General features: G+C 49.5%; 2 protein-coding genes across 14 annotated transcripts; one reads left to right on the top strand and one right to left on the bottom strand.

Moving 5' to 3' along the window:
* The first annotated feature begins 386 nt into the window (after positions 1 to 386).
* On the top strand, positions 387 to 18,478 carry Hcn3 (hyperpolarization-activated cyclic nucleotide-gated potassium channel 3). 8 transcript variants are annotated; one of them, XM_063281144.1, is made up of 9 exons: positions 388 to 727; positions 4,791 to 4,868; positions 11,632 to 12,061; positions 13,430 to 13,591; positions 13,990 to 14,208; positions 14,500 to 14,646; positions 15,009 to 15,249; positions 16,403 to 16,567; positions 16,956 to 18,478. In XM_063281144.1, the coding sequence occupies exons 3-9, from the start codon at positions 11,651 to 11,653 to the stop codon at positions 17,657 to 17,659; spliced, it is 2,049 nt and encodes a 682-aa protein (XP_063137214.1). In that variant the 5' UTR covers positions 388 to 727; positions 4,791 to 4,868; positions 11,632 to 11,650; the 3' UTR covers positions 17,660 to 18,478. The 8 variants fall into 8 exon arrangements, with proteins under 8 accessions (XP_063137215.1, XP_063137214.1, XP_063137217.1 ...); XM_063281145.1 differs by lacking the exon at positions 4,791 to 4,868 and having other exon boundaries at positions 387 to 727; XM_063281147.1 differs by lacking the exon at positions 4,791 to 4,868 and having other exon boundaries at positions 11,632 to 11,813.
* On the bottom strand, positions 18,476 to 27,334 carry Pklr (pyruvate kinase L/R). 6 transcript variants are annotated; one of them, XM_006232593.5, is made up of 11 exons: positions 27,201 to 27,334; positions 26,061 to 26,243; positions 24,005 to 24,096; positions 23,732 to 23,863; positions 23,411 to 23,597; positions 22,824 to 23,094; positions 22,561 to 22,711; positions 22,196 to 22,348; positions 21,936 to 22,102; positions 20,534 to 20,715; positions 18,476 to 19,857 (listed from the first exon to the last, which is right to left on the bottom strand). In XM_006232593.5, exons 1-11 carry the CDS (start codon positions 27,298 to 27,300, stop codon positions 19,751 to 19,753), a joined length of 1,725 nt encoding a protein of 574 aa, XP_006232655.1. In that variant the 5' UTR covers positions 27,301 to 27,334; the 3' UTR covers positions 18,476 to 19,750. The 6 variants fall into 6 exon arrangements, 5 of the variants coding, with proteins under 5 accessions (XP_006232655.1, XP_038957668.1, NP_036756.3 ...); XM_039101740.2 differs by lacking the exon at positions 27,201 to 27,334 and adding an exon at positions 26,852 to 26,931; NM_012624.3 differs by lacking the exon at positions 27,201 to 27,334 and adding an exon at positions 26,828 to 26,849.

The raw sequence follows: 27,334 nt of genomic DNA, 5'->3' as shown, positions 1-27,334 counted from the left end.
TGTATCACTGTTGGGCAAAGGACTCTTGTGAGGCTTTCTGAAGTCTGATTCTTCAAACAAAACTTAAAAAACATACCCTCCCGCTGCCGAACGCTAGCAAAGAAAGGCTCCCTCTTTGTCCTGCACAAAAGCCTTTCATGTTTCGGGCAGGTGCATAGCGAGAGAGGAAGGAAAATTAGACGCCAGAATGGGGAACCATTGTGGTTTAGCTAATTTATATTAAGTACAAATGTTCAAAATCATCTTTTTTTTTTTCGGTTCTTTTTTTTCGGAGCTGGGGACCGAACCCAGGGCCTTGCGCTTCCTAGGCAAGCGCTCTACCACTGAGCTAAATCCCCAACCCCTCATCTTTCTTTTTAGATCTACCTTAAATTACTTATGTTTCGGGGCTGGGGATTTAGCTCAGTGGTAGAGTGCTTACCTAGGAAGCGCAAGGCCCTGGGTTCGGTCCCCAGCTCCGAAAAAAAAGAACCAAAAAAAAAAAAAATTTACTTATGTTTCTGTAGCAGGGAATGTACATTTCAGTATTCATGAGGTCAGAAGAAGGAGTCAAATCCCCTGAAGCTGAGGTCACAGGCAGTTGTGGGCTGGCCATTGTGGCCATTGTGGATGTGGATCCTCCAGAATATTGAACTCCTAACCACTGAATCATCTATCTCTCCAGTCCCAGTTTACTAAATATTACCGAAGAAGAAGGAGAAGAAGAAAAAAAAGGAAGAAGCAGTAGGTAATTATGGTGGTTCATGGGGCTGGGGATTTAGCTCAGTGGTAGAGCGCTTACCTAGGAAGCGCAAGGCCCTAGGTTCGGTCCCCAGCTCCGGAAAAAAAAGAACCAAAAAAAAAAAAAAAAAAAAAATGGTGGTTCATGCCCATAAGACTGAGGTGGGACGATTTAAAGGAGCTCAAGGCCAGCATGGACTACAGTGTTGAGACTGTCTCAAAAACAAACTAGTTCAGGATGTGGCTTAGTTGATAGAGCACTTGTCTTTTACCCAGAGTGCCCTGGCAAGAGAGCCACACATACAATTTACACATGGAATCAATCCCAGGACATGGGAGATGGAGGCAGGATTAAGGTTATCTTTGCTACATGATGAGTTTAAACCCAGCTCTTGCACACTGACACTCTGTCTCAAAAGCAAAGTCATTTTTTTGGTTTCTTGTTTTGTGTTTGAGGGTCTGGAGAGATAAGCCAGCAGTTACATGCACTGGCTGCTCCTCCAAAGGATCTATATCAATTCCCAACCCCCACATGGTGACTCATAACTGCCCTGTAACTCTGTGTCAGGCCATTCAACATTCTACTAACGTCCTCAGGCATTGCATGCATGTAGTGTACAGACATACATGCAAGCCAAAGTACTCATGCACATAAGACAATAAAAATAAGTAATTATGTATTTTTAAAAACACAAGAAAACAATACTATTTAAAGGAACTGGGAAGTTGTCAGAAAGGAGAATTGGAGGGGAAACAAAATAACCCTCAGATAATAAATGTATTAAAGTTAAGGAAAATAAGAGTGGAGCTGGGTGAATAGTCAAATGGAGATTAGACTGGTTAGCAAGAAATAGTTTAGAAATTCCCTGTGTTAAAAAGAGATCTAGGCCTGGTGGTTCATGCCTTTAATCTCAGAACCCCAGAAGCAGAGGCTGGCAGGTCATAAGTTCAAAGTTAAGACAGTAAGACAGGGGCTGGAGAGATGGCTCAGCGGTTGAGAGCACTGACTGCTCTTCCAGAGGTCATGAGTTCAAATCCCAGCAACCACATGGTGGCTCACAACCATCTGTAATGAGATCTGGTGCCCTCTTCTGACCTGCAGCCACATATGCAGGCAGAATGCTGTACATAAAATAAATCTTAAAAAAAAAAAAAAAAAAAATGGGGGGTTGGGGATTTAGCTCAGTGGAAGAGCGCGTGCCTAGCAAGCGCAAGGCCCTGGGTTCGGTCCCCAGCTCCGAAGGGGAAAAAAAAAAAAAAGACAATAAGACAGCCAGGGCTACATAGAGAGACCTGTGTGAAAAGTGTGTGTGTGTGGGGGGGGGAATCAGGCAAGTATGACAGCAATTTTACCAGTTTAAAAATTTTTTTTTATTAATTTTTTTTTGGAGCTGGGGACTGAACCCAGGGCCATTTATATGAGTACACTATAGCTTTTCAGACATACCAGAAGAGGGCATTCAGATCCATTACAGATGGTTGTGAATCATAAAGTGGTTGCTGGGAATTGAACTCAGGACCTCTGGAAGGGCAGTCAGTGCTCTTAACCACTGAGCCATCTCTCCAGCCCCCAGGCTTTCCCAGGTCAGTTCTAAGATTTATTTATTTTATGTATGTGAGTACACTGTAGCTGTCTTCAAACACACCAGAAGAGGGCATCAGATCCCATTACAGATGGTTATGAGCCACCATGTGGTTGCTGGGAATTGAACTCAGGACCTCTGGAAGGGCAGTCAGTGCTCTTAACCGCTGAGACATCTCTCCAGTCCCTCCCAGGTCATTTCTAACAAGCATTTACTGACTCTTCAACTGTGTGCTCAACACTGAACCCAGCACAAGTTTTTCTTTAGAATCTCCGTCTGAGGATTGATTAGGACAGGACACAGACCTGTAAAAAAATGATGGCATCGTGGCAGAGGCAGGGGAATCTCTGTGGATTCCAGTCAGCCTGGTCTACATATTGTGCTCCATGACAGCCAAGGCAGCATAGTCAGACCCTGTATAACAATAACAAAAGTAAACCTGTGACAGGAGCTGCTATAATAGTACTGCCCAACCTGCTCTTAGAAAGCTCTAGACTAGACTGAGAGAAAAAGTATGAGCATGAAAGAGCCTTGGAGGAAAAGAACAAACAGGGAGGGCTGGAGAGATGGCTCAGTGGTTAAAGGCACTGACTGCTCTTCCAGAGGTCCTGAGTTCAATTCCCAGCTACCAATTTATGATCCACAACCATCTGTAATGGGTCTGACATCTGACACCCTGTTCTGGTGTGTCTGAAGACAGCAGTCACAGTGTATGCATACAAGTTAATAAATCTGTTAAAAATAAGAACAAAACAAACAAACAGGGAAACTACCTCGTAAAGATTCAGAGACAGCAGAACAAAGCATTCCATCACCTGTAGCTTGGGCTTAAAAAAAAAAAGAGCAATTACTCAGAGCTGGAGATAAAGCTCACTGCTCTCCTGGAGTGAACCAAGTTCAAGTCCCAGAGCAACATAATGGCTTATAACTCTCTTTAACTCTAGTTCCAGGGCCTTAGCGCCTTCATCTCACCTCTGCAAGCACCAGGCGCACACATGGTTCATAGAACAAACATTGGAACAAACCCCTCAGACACATAAAGTAAACAAAAGTTGTTGAGACTTAATTCCAAAGTTTTAGTGATTGGTAAGTTTAGCTAAGGAGCTTAAATGCATTTCTAAAATGGAGAAACTTCAGAGGACTTTAAGCAAGTTGCACAGTTTCATATGGATTGTAGAAAGTTTACCTGGGGGCTGAAAAGATGAATTTGTCTGGGAGAGTTCGTTGAAGAGTTTTGTTTTGTTTTGTTTTGTTTTTTGAGACAGCCTTTCTATGTAGCCATGGTCGTCCTGGTACTTACTATAAAGTCCAGGCTGGTGTCAAACTCAGAGATCTACTTGCTTCTGTCTTTCACGTGCTGGGATCAAAGAACTGCAACACCACGCCCAGCAGAAATTATTAAAAATTTCTGAAACCAGGTAGAGTGGCACACATTTGTAATCCCAGCACTTGAAATGCAAGGAAGGAAGATCAGAAGTTCAAGACCAGCCTGAACTACAGCCTATGTCAAAAATAAAATGTAAACTTCCTGAAATCATTTAGTTGGAAATTATAAGGGTTTATCTAAGGCAGTGGCTGTAAGAAGAGGCTAAGATATTCTAGACTTAAAGCCCTTAAAGGCATGTAGTATGGTATTTCCTTGGTTGTTGATCCGTTTATTGAGATGGAACATTAACTTAGCTAAGATTTCTGTGCTCAGTTTTGCATCCTCAGCATGTACTCAATGAGTAGTTTTGATAAAGGTTGGCTCATTGAATTTGGGAAAACATACTACAGAAAGCAGTTTAGAGGATCTCTGGCATAGCAAGACACCTAGGAGAGGAGGAAAGGACATGATCAGAACAGAAGGGACAGGGAAGAAGAATCTCAAATTCTCATTCTGTCCCTGACCCTCGGAGGTCCCCCGGCTGCATATGCCCCTGTGAGTTTCCCGCCTCCAGAAGCAAGCCGCACACTCCAACACACACAACACACACACACACACACACACACACACACACACACACACACACACACACACACACACACACAAACACTCAGGCCTCCACCCCCCCTAAGCCACGCCCTCTCGGGAAGTGTGGGCAGCAGTTTGGCCGACCGCCCGCCCCACCCGGTCTCGCGCAGCCCTCGCCAGGGGGCGCAGTGCCTACACGTCTGTCCCCCTGCACACGCCCCCTGCGCCCGGGGCGCACGCGGGTCGGAGCTCCCCTGCCTGGGCTGCGCTCCCAGGCACCTGCGCGCCCGCCACGGCCATGGACCGGTTGGAGAGGCCCAACGAGTGAGGGCAGCCATGGAGGAGGAGGCGCGGCCGGCGGTGGGGGACGGGGAAGCGGCGACTCCTGCACGCGAGACGCCTCCTGCGGCTCCCGCCCAGGCCCGCGCGGCCTCAGGTGGGGTGCCAGAGTCTGCGCCCGAGCCGAAGAGGCGGCAGCTCGGGACGCTGCTGCAGCCGACCGTCAACAAGTTCTCTCTCCGGGTCTTCGGCAGCCACAAAGCGGTGGAAATCGAGCAGGAGAGGGTGAAGTCCGCCGGGGCCTGGATCATCCACCCCTACAGCGACTTCCGGTACGGGGGGCTCAAGGAGGAGAGCGAGGGACTAGTGCTACCAGCCGGTTGGAGTTGCAGAGTCACCTCCTCCAACCCAGCCTGGGAATTCCTAGGCGAGTTTCCCCGAGGTCCTCTGTTTTGTTAGGGTAGGGAAACATAAGGGGCAGCAAACATCAGGTAATCTGCGGGGACTTGCTGGGTCCAATGCAGAAACCCCATGGACTACGGAGAGTTCGGAAACCTTGCTTCTTTTCAGTACCGTTTTCTGGGGGTGTGGGAAATTATATCATATCCCAAAGCTGGGAGACCTGAGGAAGAAGCCTAGCTCCGCTTTCTACCACGCTTTACCCACACACCAAACACTTGCCCAATTCAGCCGAACAGATCAGGGACGCTGAAGTACTAGAGACGCGGGGAACGCTGGAGAGGGACCGGGGTCAGTCGGGTCCGCAGCTCTGTCTGCTGTCCGTGGTGCTGAAGGCTGAATGCGGCGGGGCGGGGCGGGTACTCTGAAAGATTGGGGAGGAAAGCAGGGGCTCGGCCACCGCCCAGGTGTTTCCCATGGAAAAGGGACAGAGAGTGGGGATGTAGCCATTTCGCAGTCCCCTTCAGGCTGTACGTCTACATCAAGGTCGCTAGGGGAGAAAATCAGCCCTGTCCTTGGGGACGGTGAAGGACAGCTTTCGGTTGAAATGAGGTGTGTGTCTTTGGAGCCTGTGAACACAATCAGAGGCCCAGACAGTATCTCCCATCCTCAAACATTCACTCCCTGCAAATATTCCTTCAGTTCGCGTTGTTCTTTACTATCTTTATTCTTTCACTCTCACCTGCCATCTCTCCTCCAGCAGATTCCCTCCCCTCCCCTCCCCCAGTTCACCCTCAGACGTATCCCCAGAAGCCATATCCCCTTCAGAGTTGTGTTGCCTCACAATCCTCTATCACATCACCCGCTGGGCTTGTGACTGCCTGTGAGTCAGGCTGTGAAGATGCTCTGATGGCGCGGCCAACCTTTCCTCCTCTCTCCCAGTGTCTCACAGTGCAAGATTTCTCCTCTGCAGCTAAGGAAGGGGAGGAAGAAACATCAGGGGTTTGTTGCTAAGCGAAACATTCAAGTCTGAGGGGTGTTCAGGGGTGGGTCTGGACTTGGAAATTAGCAAGCTTTTTAGGAGGTTGAGAGGATTGATTTTTGCAATCAGAATCAGAAGGGGACTATGTTTGGGACTTACACTGGGATTAGCCCTGAAACCATCTTGTGTGCTCCAGTAGTTTTTTTTTTTTCCTCTGAATGTTGGCCCCTGCTTCCCTCCTGATCTCATATTTACACACTTTCTTCTGAGGCAACCTTGTCCTTGCCCAGCTCAGCTTGCACAGGCAGCCTGGAGGAGGGAAGGGGTGCACAGCTCAAGCCTTGCTGTCTTGGGATCTCCCAGGAAGTCCTATGTGCATAGCCATCTGGAGGGGGATGGGCATCCCCGAAAGACTCAGTTTAGATGAGTGCAAGGCGGCCTCTTCCACCCCCACACCCACCATGGGTGGCAGTTCCCCACCTGCAGAAGAACAGCATCCCTGTTCTAGCTCTTTTGGAGAATAGGGATGGAGTGGGGTGATAGAGAAAGGAAAGACAGCCTAGACTAGAAATAGAGACCTGGAGATAGGAAAAGAAGTTTCAGAAATCTGGAGATCGAGTGGATGTGCTGTAACAACAACTACTGTTCATACAGTTAACACCGTCTACATCTGGAAAACTTACCAACAGCCCAGTGAGACCAGCATAGGCTCCCTAGTTTTAAAAATTACAAAACAATCTTGGTGCCATTATGTGTGTGTGTTGTATTTGTTTGTCTTGTGTGTGTGCTTATGTGTGTGTGCATGTCAGTGTGTGTGCATGGGTGTGTATGCAACTGTGTTCACATTGTTTACTTTTTGAAAACAATTAGATTTATTTTGTGTGTATGAGTATTTTGCCTGCATATGTCTGTTTATTATGTGAATGCAGTGACTGAAGATCAGAGGAGTGGGTCGGATCCCCTGGCACTGGAATTACAGATGGATGTGGACTGGCGTTTGGGTGCTGGGCATTGAGCCTGGGACTTCTGCAAGAGCAGCCAGTGCCTTTAAACACTGAGCCAGTTCTGCAGCCTGTGTGCATGTGGGTTTTTTTGTTTTTGTTTTTGTTTGTCTTTTGGTTTGTTTTTGGTGTGTTTTTTATTGTTATTTGTTTGTTTTTGTTTGGTTTGGTTTGGTTTGGTTGAGACAGAATTTCTCTGTGTAGGCTGGCTGTCCTAGAACTCACTCTGTAGACCAGGCTGGCTTTGAACTCAGAGATCCACCTGCCTCTGCCTCCCAAGTGCTGGGAAAGGTGTGTGCCACCATCACCCAGCTTAATCTCACAGTCTTCTCTTAAATCCACTATTCTCATTTTTCACAGGCGGATGGAATGTACTAGGAATTGAAACTAGAGCCTCAAACATGCTAGGCACACACTTTACCACTGAACTACATCATTCCTACATTCTAGATTCTGTGGTACGGAGCCTGTCAAGAAGCCTTACGATTGAAATCAGTTCCTGGACCCACATGGAGGAAGGGGAGAGCTGATTCCTACAAGTCATCCTCTGACCTTCATATGTGTGCTATGACATGAATACGTGAGCGTGCGCACACACACACACACACACACACACACACGCGCGCGCACGCACGCACGCACGCACGCACGCGTGCGCCCAGGCTGATGTATCATTACGTCTTTGACTTCTTCATTCTCTGTGGGGAAGGAAGAAGAATGTCTCTGTGCTTTTCTCTTTAACCTGATTTCCTTTCTCTGCTCTCTTTCCCTTTTCCTTTCTTTGTTCAGTAGCCTTTAGGGTTTTAGTTATTTGCTCCTTGGTCCTTCGGGCCATCGTTTTTTGTCTCTTGATTCTAACTTATAAATAAAGACAATAGTAGTAAACAGTAAAAATAATTTTGCCATAAAGTAAAAATAAAATAGAAAGGGGCTGGTAGCATAGCATAGAAGCTAAAGGTGTAATCGGAATCCAGCCTCTGGGGAGAGAATGGAGCTCACGGTCACACTCTGACCTCCACATGCACCACATACAATAAACACACACACTAGTAGTAGTAGTAGTAGTAGTAGTAGTAGTAGTAGTAGTAGTTGTTGTTGTTGTTGTTGTTGTTGTAGTAGTAGTAAAAATTAAAAATAAGTAAAACAGAAAGGCTAAAAAAGTCTCATCACTTTTCCGTGTCCCTTTTGGAACTTCATGTACACATGGTCATCTGATTTGTATCCTTGTCTTTTGCTTCTTTTGCTCAATGCTAAAACTGTGAGATCCAGGGGCTGGAGAGAGCACAGTGGTTAACAGCACTCTGCTCACTCCTGCTGACCAGCGTTCATGGTACTGAAAGGTACTCTTGGGTACTACCAGAGGAGAAAGGTAACCACCAGCCCAGCTACAAACCCTGTGATCTACAGCGATGAGCTGCCCGTGCGGTACATTGATGCAATGGCAGCACAAAGGTTGTGGATGTAGCCAGCAACTACCTGGTTAGTTAGATTTAAGGCTTTCTCCATGAGATGCAACCCATGCCTGACACTGCTTAGCAGCCCAAAACCCTAGACTAGCTAGGCCCTGGAGCTACGAGAAAACCAAATACTGTTGTTCTGCTAAAGGAATGCAGCAATAAGGGCTGGAGAGATGGCTCAGTGGTTAAGAGCACTGACTGCTTTCCCAGAGGTCCTGAGTTCAAATCCCAGCAACCACATGGTGGCTCACAGCCATCTGTAATAGGATCCGATACCCTCTTCTGGTGTGTCTGAAGACAGCTACTGTGTACTTCTATATGATAAATAAATAAATCTTCAAAAAAAAAAAAGGAATGTAGCAATAAAATAACCCTATGCACATCCAGCCATAGTCATTGTCTTAGTCACTGTTCTACTGCTGTGAAGAGAAGCCATGGCCAAGCAGTTTATAAGAGAAAGCATTTAATTGGGGGCTGGCTTACAATTTCAGAGGCTTAGTCCATTATCATCACAGCAGGGAGCATGGTGCGGAAGCAGAGGCTGAGAGCTGCTTCCCGGTTCACTGGTTGGAAGACAGAGAAGCTGGGCCTGGTGTGGGCTTTTGAAACTTTAAAGCCCACATTTAGTGACCCACTACCTTCAGTAAGGACGTACCTATTGGACAAGACCACATCTCCTAATCCTTCTGATCCTTTCAAGCACTTCTATTCCCTCCGACTAAGTATTCAGATAGATGAACCTGTGGGGGCCATTTTTATTCAAATCACTACACTCGTTGATCTGTTTCTTGTTCAGCTATCATCAGAAAAGCTTCCTCCTGCAATAGTTGGGAACAGAGACAGAGACCCACAGCTGTAGGGTAGAGAGTGAGAGACCTCCGAACTCTCAGTCCTAAATGGCATGTCTCCATCAAATGCCTCCCCCTCAGGATTCAGGGAACTATGCACAAGAGGAAACAGAAAGGTCCTAAGAGCCAGTGGGGATGGAAGACACCAAGGAACAAGACCTTCTAGATGCAAGACGGCTGACATACATATGAACTCACTGAGACTTTGGTAGTATGCATGATACGCACAGGTTTAAACCAGATGAAGTACTAGCACTGACAGGAAAAGTGGGCACAAGTCTGCATCCTAAGCCAGAAGCTATCTTCACTTGACAGCTTCTCGGAAAGGGAATAAGGAGAGATTCTCCAATGGTCTCACTGGGTATGTAAACCTTAAGGGCAGGCCACATGTCAGCAGTAGATACCTAACACAAAATGGATTCAGGGGTATTTTTTGGAAGATGTTTGTCATATAGTGTTTTGTCTGGGCATTTTTCTTAACTTTGCAGGTCTCTTTTTTGTATATTACAGTTTCTGATCTCATATTTTTTTTTTTTGGTCTTTTTTTCGGAGCTGGGGACCGAACCCAGGGCCTTGTGCTTCCTAGGCAAGCGCTCTACCACTGAGCTAAATCCCCAGCCCCCTGATCTCATATTTTTATGTGACTTTTGTGTGTGTGAATGTATATGTGTCTGCATCTGCATTTCTTGTGCTTTTTCTTTGGCGGTTTTTTTCCTGCTTGCTTGTTTTGTCCTATTCTTATTTGTTTGTGTGTTTGTTTACTTGCCTGTTTGTTTTCTTCTCTTTTTAAAGATTTATTTCATGTATGGGGATACACTGCAGCCATCTTCAGACACACCAGAGGAGGGCATCAGATCTCATTACAGATGGTTGTGAGCCACCATGTGGGTGCTGGGATTTGAACTCAGGACCTCTGGGTAGAGCAGTCAGTGCTCTTAACCACTGAGCCACCTCTCCAGCCCCACCTGAATGTTTTCTAATGAAAGAGAGAAAGAAAGGTGTGGGCTTTGGTGGGTGGGGAGGAGGGGAGGATCTGGAAGGAGTTGAGGAAGGGAAACCCATGATCAGAACATGTTGCATGAAAAAATATCTATTTTCAATAAAAATTAAAATCGTTTTTTAAAAAAGTACTGACCACCCTTGTAAGAGGACCTGTGTTTGTTTTCCAGCTCCACATGGTGGTTCACAGCCTTCTGTAACCCCAGTTCTAGAGATCTGGTACTGTCTTCGGGTCTTTGTGAGCACTACATGTTCGTGCTGTATTTACATATGTTATGGCAAAATACCCACATGTATAAAATAAAGATAAATCTATTCTTTATTCAAATATGAGATTCATGTATGCTGTACGTGTTCCAAGCTATGAATATATCTATGGATATATTTACCTCTATGTCTTGTGCCTTATTTATCTACATTTTTTCTGAGCCTCTGTGTGTGTGTGTGTGTGTGTGTGTGTGTGTGTCTGTCTGTCTCTGTCTGTCCGTCCGTCCGTCCGTCCGTCCTACATGTATGTCTGTGTACCAACTGTTTGCCTGGTACCCCTGGAGCCAGAAAAGAGCATAAGACCTGATGGAACCAGAGTTGTAGATGGTTCTGAGCTGCCAGGGAAACAGACTCAGGGCCTCTGCAAGAGCAGCCAGTGCTCTTAGCTGATGAACTCTGTCTCCAGCTGTCTCCATTTTCTACTGGTGACATTTGTTCCCAAGTTTAATCCTGCTACAGACATTACTGGTTATATTTCCTGGAGTGCGTGTTCCCATTATATAGTGGGTCGCTCTGATACTGCGTGTATCCTATAGCTGAGACTTGTTCCTCAGTGTATGGTTGCTGCTCACCGGATGAGCAGATGTCCACATGTGAACCTTCTCCCCGGTTTAACTGGTCAATAAAGGATGGAGCCTGTGATCACTGCCTGTGATTGGGCAGTGGAGGGAGTTAGGTGTGACTGGAGGTTTCTGGGGAGGTTGTAGGTGGGGGAGAGAGAATATGATGGGCAGAGAGGAAGCCGCCACGGACCAGAACTGCATGGCCAGGAGAAACAGCGAGTAACAAGGGGCTTTAATAGCTGGGGAATGAGCTAGACTATCCCTAGATCTGCCCAATCTAGGCATTTGGCTTAAAAATAAAGTATCTGGACCATGTGACTTTTCTAGGGGCTTATTACACCATTAATTCCAACAACTCCCTTGGGTGTTTGTACACAAGGGGACAGAATTTAAATATCTACCTCCATTAAATAGTGCTCTTTTCCCAAATGGCGATTCCAATTTTCGCTCTCAGTAGATTTAAACGACGTTTTTGTGGTGCTGTGATCTTGGCCACTCTTGGCTATCTCAGGCTAACTTCTGTCAATCGAGACGCAGAAGGAGAGTGACACAATCGCGCTCTATTCCATGCCCACTTAGGTTTTACTGGGACCTGATCATGCTGCTGCTGATGGTGGGGAACCTCATAGTACTGCCCGTGGGCATCACTTTCTTCAAGGAGGAGAACTCCCCACCCTGGATCGTCTTCAATGTCCTCTCGGACACTTTCTTCCTGCTGGATCTGGTGCTCAACTTCCGAACTGGCATCGTGGTGGAGGAAGGTGCGGAGATCCTGTTGGCGCCCAGGGCTATCCGCACGCGTTACCTGCGCACCTGGTTCCTGGTGGACCTGATTTCCTCCATCCCTGTGGATTACATCTTCCTAGTGGTAGAGCTGGAGCCACGACTAGACGCTGAGGTCTACAAAACGGCACGGGCCCTGCGCATCGTTAGATTCACCAAGATCCTTAGCCTGCTGCGGCTGCTCCGCCTCTCCCGCCTCATCCGATACATGCACCAGTGGGAGGAGGTGGGGTGGGGAGGTGGGCAGGGGGCTTATCCTACTCCTCAGAGAGGCGCTATGGGTGGAAGTTCTGGTGATTCTATGGGCTGGGGGAAGGTGCCTGAGGCTTCCAAGTGTGAATTCTTTACAAAGTTGATGGGAGGGCAGCAGGGAATGAGGCCTGGGGTAAGGGTGGGGGTACAGAGCGGTGGGCAAACACTCAAGGCTCAGCTGATTCTTGGCGGGAGGATTGGGTATGAGTAGGCGGTGCCTCTCCTGGCAGCAGGGTATAGTGGCGATGTACATGCTTTGCTATCTTATCAGTTCTGACAGTGTTACCCAGCTCTTTTTATTTTGAAATGGGACCTTACTACATTGCTCATGCTGGGGCCTGGAGAAATGGCTCAGCAGTTAAGAGCACTGGCTGCCCTTCCAGAGGACCCAAGTTCAATTCCCAACTCTCACACGCTGGCTCACAACTGTCTGTAACTCTATTTCAAAGGGATCAGACACCCTCTGGCCTCCCAGAGCACCTGGCAAGCCTATGATACACAGACATTTATGTAGGCAAAACAGCCAAATTCATATAATTTTGTTTTGTTTTTTTTTGTTTAAGACAGGGTATCTCTATGTAGACCTGACTGTCCTGGAACTCGCTACGTAGATCAGGCTTGCCTTGAATAGAGGAGATCCACCTGCCTCTGCCTCCTGAGTGCTGGGATTAAAGGCTGCACCATTATACCTAGCTCAATTTTTGTTTTAATTGAAAGGAAAAGAAAGTTGCCTAGGCTGGCCTTAAACAACAACAACAACAACAACAACAACAACTACTACTACTATTACTACTACTACTACTACTACTACTACTTCTTCTTCTTCTTCTTCTTCTTCTTCTTCTTCTTCCTCTTCTTCTTCTCCTCCTCTCCCTCCTCCTCCTGCTCTTCCTCCTGCTCCTCTTTCTATTCCTCTTCCTCCTCCTCCTCCTCCTCCTCCTTCTTCTTTAAAAAATTTATTTTTATTTATATGGGTAAGTGTAGCAGCTGTCCTCAGACACACCAGAAGAGGGCATCGGATCTCCTTACAGATGGGTGTGAGACACCATGTGGTTGCTGGGAATTGAACTCGGGACCTCTGGAAGAGTAGTCAGTGCTCTTAACCACTGAGCCATCTCTCCAGTCCGGCCTTAAACTTCTGATCCTCCTGCCTCAGCTTCCCTGGTAGTTAGGTTACAGGCACTTGACACCACACCAGGTTAATAGATATTTTTAAATTTTTTTTAATTTGAGATACTGGGAAAGGGAAAGAGAGAGTTAAGGGGAATTTGCAAGACTGGGACCGAGGGGGACCAGCAGGGAGGGGTTCTGGTCCATAGCAGAGCTTCCTCGGGCTCCTCAGATCTTTCACATGACCTACGACCTGGCCAGTGCAGTGGTTCGCATCTTCAACCTCATTGGAATGATGTTGCTGCTGTGTCACTGGGATGGCTGTCTGCAGTTCCTGGTCCCTATGCTGCAGGACTTCCCTTCCGACTGCTGGGTCTCCATGAACCGCATGGTGGTGAGAAGTACCCCCGACTCTGGTACTCCTGGGCCTCTAATGGGCTCTTCTGCCTGAGCAACAGGGGTAGCCATAGGGAGCAGAAGGTAGGGGATGATCCAGACAGAAGGTAGAAGGAGATGGGATTAGGGTCGGAGAAGGGTAAGAGACCAAGACAGGAGGTGCTCATGTGATAGAGGGAGCAGGCGAAGAAGAAACTCTAGCAAAAGCCAGGGTCCCCACCAACAGAAGAAACCCCCTTTGCTTTGGGGTCTTCACTCACCTAACAAATGGCTACTGAGGGGAAGGCCTGAGGTAGGATGGGTACACAGAGAGCTGAAAGGGAGAAAAGGGGGGCAGGTGGAGAATGTGACTTGGAGGGGCCCAAGCCCTGTTCTGCAACGCACTCTGCCCCCCAGAACCACTCGTGGGGCCGCCAGTACTCCCACGCCCTGTTCAAGGCCATGAGTCACATGCTGTGCATTGGCTACGGGCAGCAGGCACCAGTAGGCATGCCTGACGTCTGGCTCACCATGCTCAGCATGATTGTGGGCGCCACCTGCTATGCCATGTTCATCGGCCACGCCACCGCCCTCATCCAGTCCCTGGACTCGTCCCGGCGCCAGTACCAGGAGAAGGTCAGCAGGGATAAGAGAGGGGAGGGGTGGCCTTGGGGGAGAGCTGGAGACTGTGTTCTGATGGGCCCCTATGTCCTTTCCTGCCTCATATCCATTTGTCCCATTTTCTGTGACTACGCAGTCTTCCCCACATCCAACATTATCCGTGTGTCCCTCGTGGTTCCGTGTATACCTGTGTATACCACATTTATCACCTCTGGGTCCAACTTGTTGTGCACACTCCCACCCCCATTGTTTTGGCCCCATGTCTCCACATCCTTTTCCTACCGGCAACTGGTGTTGCCTCTCCAGTACAAGCAGGTGGAGCAGTACATGTCCTTCCACAAGCTGCCAGCCGACACACGGCAGCGCATCCACGAGTACTACGAGCATCGGTACCAGGGCAAGATGTTCGATGAAGAGAGCATCCTGGGGGAGCTGAGCGAGCCGCTTCGGGAGGTGGGGCCGGGCTGGACCTTGTGGGAAGGGCTCTTCTAGGACCTGGGCTTCTGGAGGTGCTACCTGGGTTACAAGGGAGTGGTTATCAGATATTCCTGTGGGAAGGAGGACAAGCATTTGAGGGGAGGTGACTTTCTGTGGAAGGTCTTATGGGAGCCAAGGCTATCTGAAAGGGGCTGCAGGACACCATGGTGGAAAGTCTTGAAAGCAGGTTCTCAGGGAAGTCCCCACACCGGTTGTCGCATGCCCATCCATTGACTGATCGAGACAGGATGGATGGCTTTTCTGGAGACAGATGGGCTTGGTGGGGGCATCTTCCAGCAGGGGGCAGAGCCTGTCTGATAGGCCCCTCCTATGTCTAGGAGATTATTAACTTCACCTGCCGGGGCCTGGTGGCCCACATGCCGCTGTTTGCTCATGCTGACCCCAGTTTCGTCACCGCAGTACTCACCAAGCTCCGTTTTGAGGTCTTCCAACCTGGGGATCTGGTGGTGCGTGAGGGCTCCGTGGGCAGGAAGATGTACTTCATCCAGCATGGGCTGCTCAGTGTGTTGGCACGGGGCGCCCGGGACACTCGCCTCACTGACGGATCCTACTTTGGGGGTCAGCAGGCCTCTGGGAAGGTGGGGGGGGTCATGAACTTTGTGCAGACTGCAGTTGTTTCCTAGGAGCAGGGCCCCACCTGTTGATGTTACAAAATCACAGAACAACCCTGATCCAAACCTTCTCACTGAGTCTGATCCAGGGCTAAAGCGCTGTATCTTATTTTATTTATTTATTTTTATCTTATTTTTTTAAGAATTCTTTTTATCTATTTTATGTAGAGTACACTGTAGCTATCTTCAGAAACACCAGAAGAAGGCATCTGATCCCATTACAGATGGTTGTGAGCCACCATGCGGTTGCTGGGAATTGAACTCAGGACCTCCAGAAGAGCAGTCATTGCTCTTAACCGCTGAGCCATCTCTCCAGCCTTTATTTTACTTTTTGAGACCAGGTCTATATATATAGCTCTGGCTGTGCAGGAACTCACTATTTAAACCAGGCTGGCCTTGAACTCACAGATTTCTACCTGCCTCTGCTTTCCAAATGCTGGGATTAAAGGCATGTGCCACCACACCCAGCAGTTGGTTTCTTATTTATTTAATTTTTCAAAAGCTTCTCAGGAGAGTCTAGTGCATGGCCAGACTGCAAGATACTGGGCCAGCGGCTCTGTAGCATTATTAATGACAAAATGCAAGGATCCCGTGAGTTGAGGGAAAGCCAGGAATGAAGCAGGGCCTTCCCACAGACTTAAGCTTTGTGGGGCTGTCTGGAAGGCCAGGCTGTGGCTTTGGAAGAAGTGCAGCCAGCCACTGCCCAAAGTGACTTGAGGCTCACACAGCCTGCCAGCCGGCTAAGCATCCCCTACCTTCAAGTCAGTCCCACTTGGTGTCTGTTCAGCCTGCTTTTCTCCTCCCAAGTCAAGATAGGGTACACCCTGGGACAGAGAGAGGACTGGGTTGGGAGTTAATGTGTAAAGGAACTGAGAACATCTGGGTCTGGCAGACCTGTTTGTCTGAAGAGAATAAAAAGTGAGCAGCCTTCCAGATGTGCAGATGAGACAGACAGTGCTTAGAGCAGTTAGGGACCTTACACCAGGGAATCATTCTCCCAAGTCTAAGGACGAATCTGAGGGTGCTAGGTTAGCTGCTGCAGACCTAGTGGGGGGAAGCTCTAGGGATGGGACCTCTAAGCCTCTTCCCCACTTTTGCAGAGATCTGCCTGCTGACTCGAGGTCGGAGAACAGCCAGTGTAAGGGCTGACACCTACTGTCGCCTCTACTCACTCAGCGTGGACCACTTCAATGCAGTGCTTGAGGAGTTCCCGATGATGCGCAGGGCTTTTGAGACTGTGGCCATGGACCGGCTTCGGCGCATCGGTGAGGCCTGTCTGCCCTGTCTGCTCTGGGCCCTGCCTGAGCCTCATCTCATTTTCATAGCAAGGAACCTACCCCTAGTGTTTCTTCTCCACACCCCAACCTACCCAGTACCAGCAGGCTATTAGCTCTGTTTCTCGCTAGTCTTACCCCTAGAAAGAAATAGCCATGGAGCTGTCTCCCCAAACCCTCATTCCCTGTGTCCTCTCGGGTACCAGTACTTAACCTCACCGTTTTTGATACCACCTTCCAGTTTCTGTTGCCAAGCATTCTCTCCCATATGTCTGAGTTCCCATCACTCACCCCTCAGACTCCCTCACACTGTGGTTATCCAGCCTCCATCTTAGATTCCTTCCCTTTCCTAACTCCTTGATCCTGGCACAACTTGTAGGCAAAAAGAATTCGATATTGCAGCGGAAACGCTCTGAGCCGAGTCCAGGCAGCAGCAGTGGTGGCGTCATGGAGCAGCATTTGGTACAACACGACAGAGACATGGCTCGTGGTATTCGGGGTCTGGCTCCGGGCACAGGAGCTCGCCTCAGTGGAAAGCCAGTGCTGTGGGAACCACTGGTACACGCACCTCTGCAGGCAGCTGCTGTGACCTCCAACGTGGCCATAGCCTTGACTCATCAGCGAGGCCCTCTGCCCCTCTCCCCTGATTCTCCAGCCACCCTCCTGGCTCGATCTGCTAGACGCTCAGCAGGCTCCCCAGCCTCCCCACTGGTGCCTGTCCGAGCAGGTCCTCTGCTGGCCCGGGGACCCTGGGCGTCCACTTCTCGCCTGCCTGCTCCACCTGCCCGAACCCTCCATGCCAGCCTATCCCGGACAGGGCGTTCCCAGGTGTCTCTGTTGGGCCCTCCCCCAGGAGGAGGTGGTCGGAGGCTAGGACCTCGGGGCCGCCCACTCTCTGCCTCTCAACCCTCTCTGCCTCAGCGAGCCACGGGGGATGGCTCTCCTAGGCGCAAAGGCTCTGGAAGTGAGCGTCTGCCCCCCTCGGGGCTCCTGGCCAAGCCTCCAGGGACTGTCCAGCCATCCAGGTCATCAGTGCCTGAGCCAGTTACCCCCAGAGGTCCCCAAATTTCTGCCAACATGTGAAATCCTAGATTGCACTGGCCTTAGCTATTGGCACGCAATAAGGTGTGCCTGAGGGTAGACGCTCCCTGGGGAAGGCTGCGGGGATCTAACACACTGCCCTTTACTACCACAAAGTTGTCCTCTGTGTCCTCAGCTCATAGCAGCTGCAGCCTGCGAATCCTAATCACATACCCATTTGTCATAGGTACCAGTGCCTACCCCGTCAAGGCATTGTGCTAAGTACAATGTGTAGCCACTGCCAAGTAGAAGTGACTCAAAGCCCTTTAACAAGGGTGTCCCCAGGCCACAGTCCTGCCAGGTGCAGGCTTGGGCCCACAGCCCTGCCTTTATTAAGCACAAGTACTTGCTGCTTCCTTCACTGCCGAGTGACTAGATGGCTGTCTCCCTGTCAGTGACCCTGCAGGTTGTGCCCAGTGTGTCCTTTCTTCCCATCCCCATTGTCGTAGCTGGGTACTGTCAATTATCTAGTACAGCCAACAGATGTCTAGGGCCCTAGGTGTGAACATCTTCCCTCTCACTGCCACGTGTGGACGGACCGTCCTTGTCTACACCACGTGAGAACGGGTATCTCTGCCCACTGTAGTCTGCCCTCCGCAGCTCCTGTGTGGAAAGCACTACCTTTGTAAACTAGAAGCTGCTCTTCACTGTGCTCCCTGACTCAATGGTGTTGCCCTAAAGCTAAGGGATACTTGGCGCCTCCTTACTGTGCTAGCCTAGCTCCCCCCAGGTAGGGGGTAAGGGGCTGAATCCTCATGTGACCTTTTATCTTTCCCTGTGTCTTATTCAGTCACTTATTAATTTTATTTATTCATTTGCTAATTTGACGCATTCACTTTATTATTCATTCCTCTGTCCTCTCCACCTTCTGGTAGGGGGCTGAGGGGGGACATCTTTGTGGTCCTTGCACACTGCCATCAGCAGCAATACTCAAACTTGCTGTATTGAGGTAGTGAAAAGAGGAGGGCAGCAGGAGAACTGCACTTATTTTTTTTTCCTCATCTGGATTTGCTGTTGGTGCTGAAGAGGAGGGCCTGGAGTATTCAAACCTAGGAGGGGTGGGCCAACAGTGCCTCCACTTTCTTAGGGACAAGAGGAGTCCCCTGTCCACCAGTTCTGTCCCGCTTCAGGAGTATACTACAGCATTGATGGGTGGGGCCAGGACTATACATCTCCTAGGGTAGGAGATTCTGGGATTCTTTGCCTGTGGGAGTTGTTTTTATAATTGCACCTAAACAGTTGGGTTTAAAAGAAAAGATTCAGTTTTGCTTCTAATTTGTATGTGGGAGCCAAGTGGTTGTGGAAGAATTTCTGGATCATCTGACCCAGCAGAGCAGTGGGCAGGAGAACAACCATGGTTTGTGGAGTCAGTAAGAAAATAAGGCTACCCGAAGTCCAGCTGGTCACTCATGCCTGTAGTCCCTACCCTTAGGAGGGCCAGGCAGGAGGACTTAGGAGTTTGAGGCCAGTGAGAGCTTGTATTAAAAAGAGAAAAGCTGGGGTTGGGGATTTAGCTCAGTGGTAGAGCGCTTGCCTAGCAAGCACAAGGCCCTGGGTTCGGTCCCCAGCTCCGAAAAAAAGAAAAAGAAAAGAAAAAAAAAAAGAGAGAGAGAGAGAGAAAAGCCAGCCTGTCTTAGTTCTCTCCAGTACCCAGCTGCCCCAGCCTTCCCTAAAGTGTGGAGCTGTGCTCCTTGAAGGAGTATTCTGCCCTGACTTGAGGCCATTAGGAGATGACACTTTGCTAGGAAACTGATCATGAGGGTTATATCAGACAGTGTTTTAAAATCATGATTGTATGAAAATTGGACAAGATCACCCTGTTTCCACTCCCCCATTCCAATGATTGGGACCCGGAAGGAATCGAATCAACCAGCTGGGCTGGGATTAAAGGCTCAGGGTATCTTAGAGTCCAGCTGAGCGGATTGAGACAGGGATATACAACCGATGCTGCCGGTGGCCACTGTATAATTGGACACAGACATTCAGGGCCTGTGTAAAGCACAGGGATGGGGCTAGATGGCAGATGTAGGACTATGGGAGGGGTGTGGGTTGAAAGAAATAGGGTGTAACTGGGTCAGAATGGGGAGAGGCATTTCAGGATACGCTCAGCACCCGCATGATGTTGGTATAGCCAGAGCCAGGCCGCCAACCTGTCACCACAATCACCAGATCACCCACACGGAGGAAACCACGGAGCTTTCCTGGTGGAGAAAAATATGACAGTCATTGAAGAACCTGGGTCAGCCATTAGCATCGACCACCTCAAGGCTACCTATCCTGTAGGGGAAAGGAAACCAAGGCAGTGGTTTGAGAGGATGTGTGTGTGGAGGGATGCTGTATACTGTTTTTCAGCATTGAGCCTTTTCACCCATGTGGCTGCACTAATGGGACAAGGACAACTATAAATTAAAATTTAGTTCCAGCTCTTCTGGAACCTCCTCTTACTGATGTGTCCTACTAGGCTGTGGCAGACAGCAGCAAGGACTTCTCAGGGGTCCTGCTCTCACTCCTTTCCTCTCAGCCTACCCTTCCTGCTTTAAAGCTCAAGACATGGGCTGGAGAGATGGCTCAGCGGATAAGAGCACTGACTGTTCTTCCAGAGGTCCTGAGTTCAAATCCCAGCAACCACATGGTGGCTCACAACCATCTGTAACAGAATCTGATGCCCTCTTCTGGTGTGTCTGAAGACAGCTACAGTGTACTTATATATAATAAATGAATAAATCTTTAAAAAAAAAACAAACAAACAAAAAAACAAAAATAAAGCCCAAGACATGTCCATCTTAGCGATTCCTAGAAAACTTGGGCCAGTGAGGACAGACAGAGCTTTGGAGTCGGGGTAAGAAGGCAGGCTGTGGAACAGAGGGCAAGGCTCACCACTTTCAATGCCAAATTGGACCCTTCGATCCACATCATCTGCCCAGATGGCCTCTGGAGGCTCACGGTAGAGCAAGGGGAAGACTCCTCGGGACAGGTGGACCTGTCGGGCAGCCTGGGCAGATCGAGTCACAGCAATGACAGCCGCCCGAGGTCGGTATTGAGATAGAAGCTGGGCTGAACTGCATGAGGAAGAAAAGGTTAGCTCTGAGTGTTGACCCAAGAAACGAGTTTGAATTATGGTTCCAGGTGTCACTGTCACTAACAAACCCTGTGTCCTTGGGTAAGGTATACTCCTCTGATCTTTGTCTTTCTCATTAAGTAGTAAGAAGACCTACCCTGATGTAGAGACGGCTCACCATTAAGAGCACACGCTGGGTTACGTTTTCAACACCAGCATGGTGGCTAACAATGGTTTTTAAGTCCAGTTTCAGGGGCTCTAACATCCTCTTCTGGCCTTCACTGGCACCAGACATGCAAATGGTGCTCAGACGTAAGGGCAGGCAAAATGTCAATCCATATTGAAAGATAAATGTAAAACCTGGGCTAGAGAGATGGCTCAGTTCTTAAAGGCTCGCACTGCTCTTTCTGAGGACCAGAGTTGGTTCTGAGCACCCACATCAAATCCCTTACAACTGCCTGTAACTCCAGCTCCAGAGGGTCCAACCTCTTCTCGCCTTAGAACTGTACATGCACACATAAAAGTAATAAATCCTCCAAAAAATTAGAAATGTAAAGCCAGCCAGGCGTGGTGAGACACGCCCACAACCTCAGCCCTCGGGGTAAAGGGTTAAGTTCAAGGCTACTTCAGGTACTAAGGAAGTTTCAGGCCAGCCAGGACTAATAAGTCCCTATGTCAGAAAAATCCTACCAAACAAACAACAAAAAAAGGGTAAAACTGTCTAGAAGATATGTTTACATCATTCCCAACCTCCATATGACTCTTAACCATTTTTTGTTAATCCTCACAACCCCATGGGGGTGGGGTGGGGTGGGGACAAATGAAAAACTCACACAGATCCATGGAGTCAAGGGCTTGTAAGCCCTAACAAGTTACTTAGGATCTCACTACTAAGTTTGAGAAAAATCCTCAGCTCTTGGGCCTACTGGGCTTTTCAGCAACACCTCAGCACAGTGAAGATTTGTCAGAGCCTGGTCTTCAAATACCCTAAGGCCAACGTGCTTGGGTTATCACCTGCTGCGTCCCCGTCCCCGTGCGCCCCCCCCCCCCATCACTGGCTCTGATTCTAGATCATCAAAAAGCCACCTGTCCAAGCCTCTAGCCTCTCCTGGCCTCTAGCATCCATGGCTGTTTCTTTGCTTGCCCTAAAGCAGTGCTTTTTTTATTAGCCTCTGTGTCAGCCGCCCCTGCCCAAAGCCCTGTTTCCAATATGTTTCTCACCGGCCAGTCTTCGTCAGCACGATGATGGCTGCTGCACAGCACTTGAAGGAAGCCTCCACGGCTCCAATCGCAGTGACCTCAGTTGGGTCACGGCTCAGCGGCGCTGCCCGGCGTAGCTCCTCAAACAACTGGCGGTGGTACACAGCGGCCTCTGCCTCCCGCGCAATCTGCAGGGACCAGTAGGTCAGGTTGAGTAGTCAACGGGGTTCCAGAGGGGTCTGTGTCGCTGGCCCAGCAGCTTTTCAGAACGGAGTACCTACCGCATGTTGCATCATTACAGCTTCCACAGGAAAACTGCCCTTGGCGGTCTCTCCGGACAGCATGATACAGTCAGCCCCATCCAGCACGGCATTGGCCACATCGCTTGTCTCCGCCCGAGTTGGTCGAGCCTTAGTGATCATGCTCTCCAGCATCTGAGTGACACCATGGATGTCAAAGCTGTAGAAGTCACATTCTGACTGGGGACCCGAACCCGCCCACGCTATTTCTCTGGCACCTGCACGCTTAGAGTGCCAGGGTCACAGTAAGACCCTGGAAGTTCATGTCATCGTCTTTTGTGACCAGGCACCAGACAGCAACATGTAGGTTTCTCAGCACCTTTAAAGCCCAAGGGTTTGCTCCAGACCTGTGTGGCACAAACGACAGGCTTGCCGGCCAGGTTGCAGCGTCCAATCATCATCTTCTGAGCCAAGAAAACCTTCTCCGCAGGGATCTCAATGCCCAGGTCACCCCGTGCCACCATGATGCCATCGCTCACTTCTAGAATTTCATCAAACCTGGTGGTTGGAGGAATCCAGGCTAGGCCAGAGGCAGGAGATGGCAGGAAATATCATGCAGAAGAGAGGGAAAGAGAAACAGAGGGCTGACGGACCAAAGACTAAGCCTCACTTCTTCACGCCTTCATGGTTCTCGATTTTGCTGATAATTTTGATGTTCTGTCCTTCTGGCCCCAGGGCATCCCGGACTGCTAACACGTCACTGGCTTTCCGCACAAAGGAGGCAAAGATGATGTCCACATTATGCTGCACCCCGAAGCGCAGATCCAAAAGGTCTTGCTCAGACAGCCCGGGCAGGTCCACCTCAGTGTTTGGCAAGTTCACACCCTTCCTGCTGCCCAAGATACCACCGTGCTCCACTTCTGTCACCAGTCCCTCTGGGCCTGCGGGTATAGAGAGACCCAGTGTCTGTAAGGCTGAGCTGCGATATAGGCACTGCAGAGGGAACTCTTAAGCTTGGATCCTCCAGAAATTGGAACTTCTGAACCCTTCACTCCACTCCACACACAAGAAGAGGCATCAAATGCTCAGCTCCAACCCATGATGACAGCAGGGACCACTAGGACAGGTGGGGAAGCAAGCACCACTAGGGGAAGGTATGGGTAAGGAGCTGACAGAACATAGAAACCAAAGGGAAGAGAAAATGCCCTGTTTCAGGGTTTTGGGAGCGCCTCATAAGATCAGGATGCATTTCTGTACCGATTTTCTGTACCACTAAGGAGATGAGCCCGTCGTCAATGTAGATGCGGCCCCCCACTGCAACGACCCGGGTGATATTGTGGTAGTCCACCCACACTGTCTTTGCATCGCCCCTTGTCTGGAACTTCGGGTCCACCGTCACCAGCACCTGTGAGCCCTTCACAATTTCCACCTCCGACTCCGGACCCTGGAGGGGAGTGGGGTGGGTAGAGAAGCCTGAGTTTTGCAAGTGGACCCTGACAGGGTAGGGACCCTCTCTCTTGCTCCAGGGCTCTCATGCTCCTCCAGGCCCCAGACAGCTCGGACCCAAAGGCTTCTCACCCCCTGCAAGACTCCGGTTCGTATCTCAGGTCCCTTGGTGTCCAGGGCGATGGCCACAGGTCTGTAGCTGAGTGGGGAGGTTGCAAAACTCTCAGTTGCCTCCCGGATGTTGGCGATGGATTCTGCATGGTACTACCAGAGAGAAAGCGAGAGAGAGAGAGAGAGAGAGAGAGAGAGAGAGAGAGAGAGAGAACAAAACCTGGATCTTAAGGCAAAGTGAACAGGACCTTGGGGCATTCTCCAGCTCCACCCTCCATGACTTCTTCCCCACACCTCATGGGAGCCATGGGAGAAGTTGAGTCGTGCAATGTTCATCCCTGCTTTGATCATCTCCTTGAGGCGGTCCACAGAGCGGGATGCTGGCCCTGGAACCAGAGAACCCACTAAGAAGGTCCTCCCAAGCCTGACAGTCAAACCCATCTGCAACATCGGAGAGACTCCCCTACCCAGGAGTCCTTCGAAGTTCCTCTACTCACAAACTCTTTTTTTCCCCCACTCCAACCAGTACACAGCCCTTGGGAAGGCAGCTTGTGGAATGTCTAAATCTCAGTCAGGCCTCAGGCACCTTTGTTAGCAAGTGACCTGACATAAGTGTATGCTGTGGAGGTTACTGTAGGCTGTGAAGGGTCAGAACGCCAGGCAGGTCAAAAAGGCACTTTGAAAGCTGAGCAATCTCACTGACAGAACTGAGATCTGTCCCTGTCTTCATCCACGTCAGCCTGCAGCAGCAGCAGCAGCTGCTGCTATGCACTTCCCCCTCCCTCTTCTTCCCTGGCCACCATTTTTTTTTTTCTGCTCTGGAGATGGAGGCCAGGGCCTTCTACATGCGAGGCAAATAAATGCTATAGTACTGAGCTACACCCATCCTTATCTCCCATTCTTTAGGAATAACAGTCCTTCCTTCTGAGACAAGGACTCCCATAACCCAGGCTAGCCTTGGGTTTGCTCTGCTTCTGGGGATAACCTTGGGCTTGGTTCTCCTGTCCTCCCCTGTGCTGGGTTAAGGGTGTACTCTACGACAGCCAATTTATGTAGCGCTAGGGACGGAGCCCAGGGCTTCATGCAGGAGGCAAGTGTTCTAACAACAGAGCTACTGCCCACCCTCTCTCCTTGAAACAGGGCCTCATAGCCTGGCTGGACTGAGTTCTGTTTTTGTTTTTGGTGTGTGTGGCCGAATCCTCCATGTGGTTTCAGGGATTGAACTCAGGTCACCCAGCTCCATGACAAGACTTTATCTGCTGAGCATGCTGAGCCATAATGTGTGAGGACTGGTGTGTGTGTGTGTGTGTGTGTGTGTGTGTGTGTGTGTGTGGCCTGTACATGTTTGTGTGTGTGGTGTATATGTGAGTGGTGTGTGGTATGTGTGTATGATGTATGTGTATGAATGGTATGTGTGAGTGATTTGTGTATGTGTAGTATATGTGTGTCATGTGTGAGTAGTGTTATGTGTGGTGTGTGTGTATAGTGCATGTGTGTGTGTGACGTGTGAATGGTGTGTGTGTATGTGATATGGTGCATATACGGTGTATGTGTGTGCTGTGTGTATATGTGGTATATGTATGTGATGTGTGAGTGATATGTGTGTGGTGTGTGTGTGTGTGCAAGATGTGTGTATGTGTGGTACATGTGTGTGATATGTGAGTGGTGTGTGTGTGGGTATGTAGTATATGTGTGGTGTGTGTGTGTATGTGTGTGGTGCATGTGTATGTGTGTGGTGTGTGTGTATGTTGTGTGACATGTGTGTATTAGGTGTGTGTCTGTCTGGTCCTCAGTTCATTATATATACCTTTACTTCTCTGTGATCCCAGCCGTCCTTATCCTTGGAAGGCCATCTGTGTGCAGATGACACCTTTCCTCGTTCTTATTTGTTTTTGAGATAGAGTCTACCCCCCAATTCCAAACCTTGTTTTCCAGGTACTCAACAAGCATTTGTTAAGTTGGGTGTGGTATCACATACCTATGCTTTCACCAGGCTAAGACGATATAATAGGGTCTATGAAATAAGCTAGAAATATCCAAGGCTACCTGAGACCCTGTCTCAAAAACCCAGCCTCATGTGGAGCAAGGTGGTCCCAGTCCAACTCTCAGGAGGCAAAGGTAGGGAGATTTCTAAATTTGAGACCTGCCTATCCATCAGTCAGAGCTACAACATAAAAAGACCCGATCTCAAAAAAACAAAAACAAAAACAAAAACAAACCCACCCCCTACCCCTGCACAAATCTCACAAATATTTGTTGAATGAATGACCACAACAAGGATAGCAAAGTAAGGAGACACCTGAGCCATGTGGGTGGCCCTGTGTGGCTTCTAGGGCTTGGGTGGTCTTACCAATGGTGGCAATGATGCTGGTGCTACGAGCAGCCACAGGCTGTGAGTCGATATCCAGAAGGCAGAGGTGTTCCAGGAAGGTGTCCGCCATAGCTGCGGGCAGTTGCTGCTGCTGGAAGAAGGCAGTGCCCAGCTCCTGGGTCAGTTGAGCCACACTCGCACGTCGAAGGTATCCCGCTGGCCCTGCCGTAGATGGAAACTCAGGCTCTTGCACAGACACCTGCCTGTCCCCCATGTGCTTCCTGCCAGTGCACCCTGTGTCTATTCAGATCTCCAGATGGTGCGAGGTCTTCCTCCCATTTGACTATCACACACCCGCTACTTTGTTTAGTCTCCAGGGTCCTGCTCTATCCCCACTTTACAAGTAAGAAAAAGACCAAGGGGGAAAAAAAAATACATTGTCTAAGAAAAAAAAAATGCATCAGCCAAGTGAGATGATTCAAATCCAGGTCTATCCCCAAGCTACAGAGACCTTCCCCAACGTCACACCGCTGCAGACCACTCAGCTTCAGCCCTCCCAGAGGCCTCCTTCAAGCCTGCACCTCATTATCTAGGCCTGCAAACACTCAGTTACTTTCCCTCATTTTCTTGTTTACTTCTTCCAGCTCCAGGCAATTCTCTGGCTTCTCCACTCCCCTCCCCTCCACCTTCCCTCCACCCATTCAAGGCTGCGCTGATCCATCCGGCGGATCCGTAGCTTGACCCAGCCCTGGCGGATCCGTAGCTTGACCCAGCCCTGCTCAGTAGAGCACCCGGTTTAGAAGCACCTTCCATGCTGCTACGTTGCTTACCTGCTGTGTCTGTGGGTCTGCTTTATACTGCGCCTTTGTCAGTGGGATGGGGCCTGGCTCAGATGAGATGAGTCCTGGTTAAAGTATAACCAGCTAGCATCTCTCTTGCCAACGGAAGCCTTGTACACTGGGGGCCAGAGTCCAGGAACCACGGGAGTGCCCCGTGGCGCCCATGCTGCTGGATCCCCTTTGGCCTGTCTGCAGAGCCTGGATCAAAGGCTCAGATCAGGTCTGTATTTAGCCGAGGTGAGGCTATATTGGGCATCCTACCCCACAAGGCCTCCATCTCTCAACGCTGATTCTACCCTAATTCTCCTCTCTCTTCAGTGGCTTCCCTTCCTCTTCTTACCTCCGGGAGCCCCACTTAAGGCAGACTTTGCCAAGTCTTTTTGGGACCTAAAGATCCACGGCCAGAGCTGCTGGGGTAGAGTGTTCTCCTGGACAGACATGCTTCCAAAGCGTGGAACTGTGTCTGCAAGAACG

The sequence above is a fragment of the Rattus norvegicus genome, chromosome 2 (genome assembly GCF_036323735.1).
Source record: "Rattus norvegicus strain BN/NHsdMcwi chromosome 2, GRCr8, whole genome shotgun sequence".
NCBI lineage: Eukaryota > Metazoa > Chordata > Mammalia > Rodentia > Muridae > Rattus > Rattus norvegicus.
The sequence above is the reverse complement of the archived record's forward strand: the minus strand, read 5'-3'. Positions and strand labels throughout refer to the sequence as shown.

What these genes read in the sequence shown, in the direction of transcription:
- Hcn3 (NM_053685.2), top strand. Translation starts at nt 4,594, where the DNA reads ATGGAGGAGGAGGCGCGGCCGGCGGTGGGGGACGGGGAAGCGGCGACT. An exon ending in TGAGCGAGCCGCTTCGGGAG is followed by an intron (nt 14,647 to 15,008) that starts GTGGGGCCGGGC and finishes TCCTATGTCTAG; the next exon opens with GAGATTATTAACTTCACCTG. An exon ending in TGACGGATCCTACTTTGGGG is followed by an intron (nt 15,250 to 16,402) that starts GTCAGCAGGCCT and finishes CCACTTTTGCAG; the next exon opens with AGATCTGCCTGCTGACTCGA.
- Pklr (XM_006232593.5), bottom strand. Translation starts at nt 27,300, where the DNA reads ATGTCTGTCCAGGAGAACACTCTACCCCAGCAGCTCTGGCCGTGGATC. An exon ending in CTTAAGTGGGGCTCCCGGAG is followed by an intron (nt 26,244 to 27,200) that starts GTAAGAAGAGGA and finishes CATCTACGGCAG; the next exon opens with GGCCAGCGGGATACCTTCGA. An exon ending in CTGTAATGATGCAACATGCG is followed by an intron (nt 22,103 to 22,195) that starts GTAGGTACTCCG and finishes TGGTCCCTGCAG; the next exon opens with ATTGCGCGGGAGGCAGAGGC.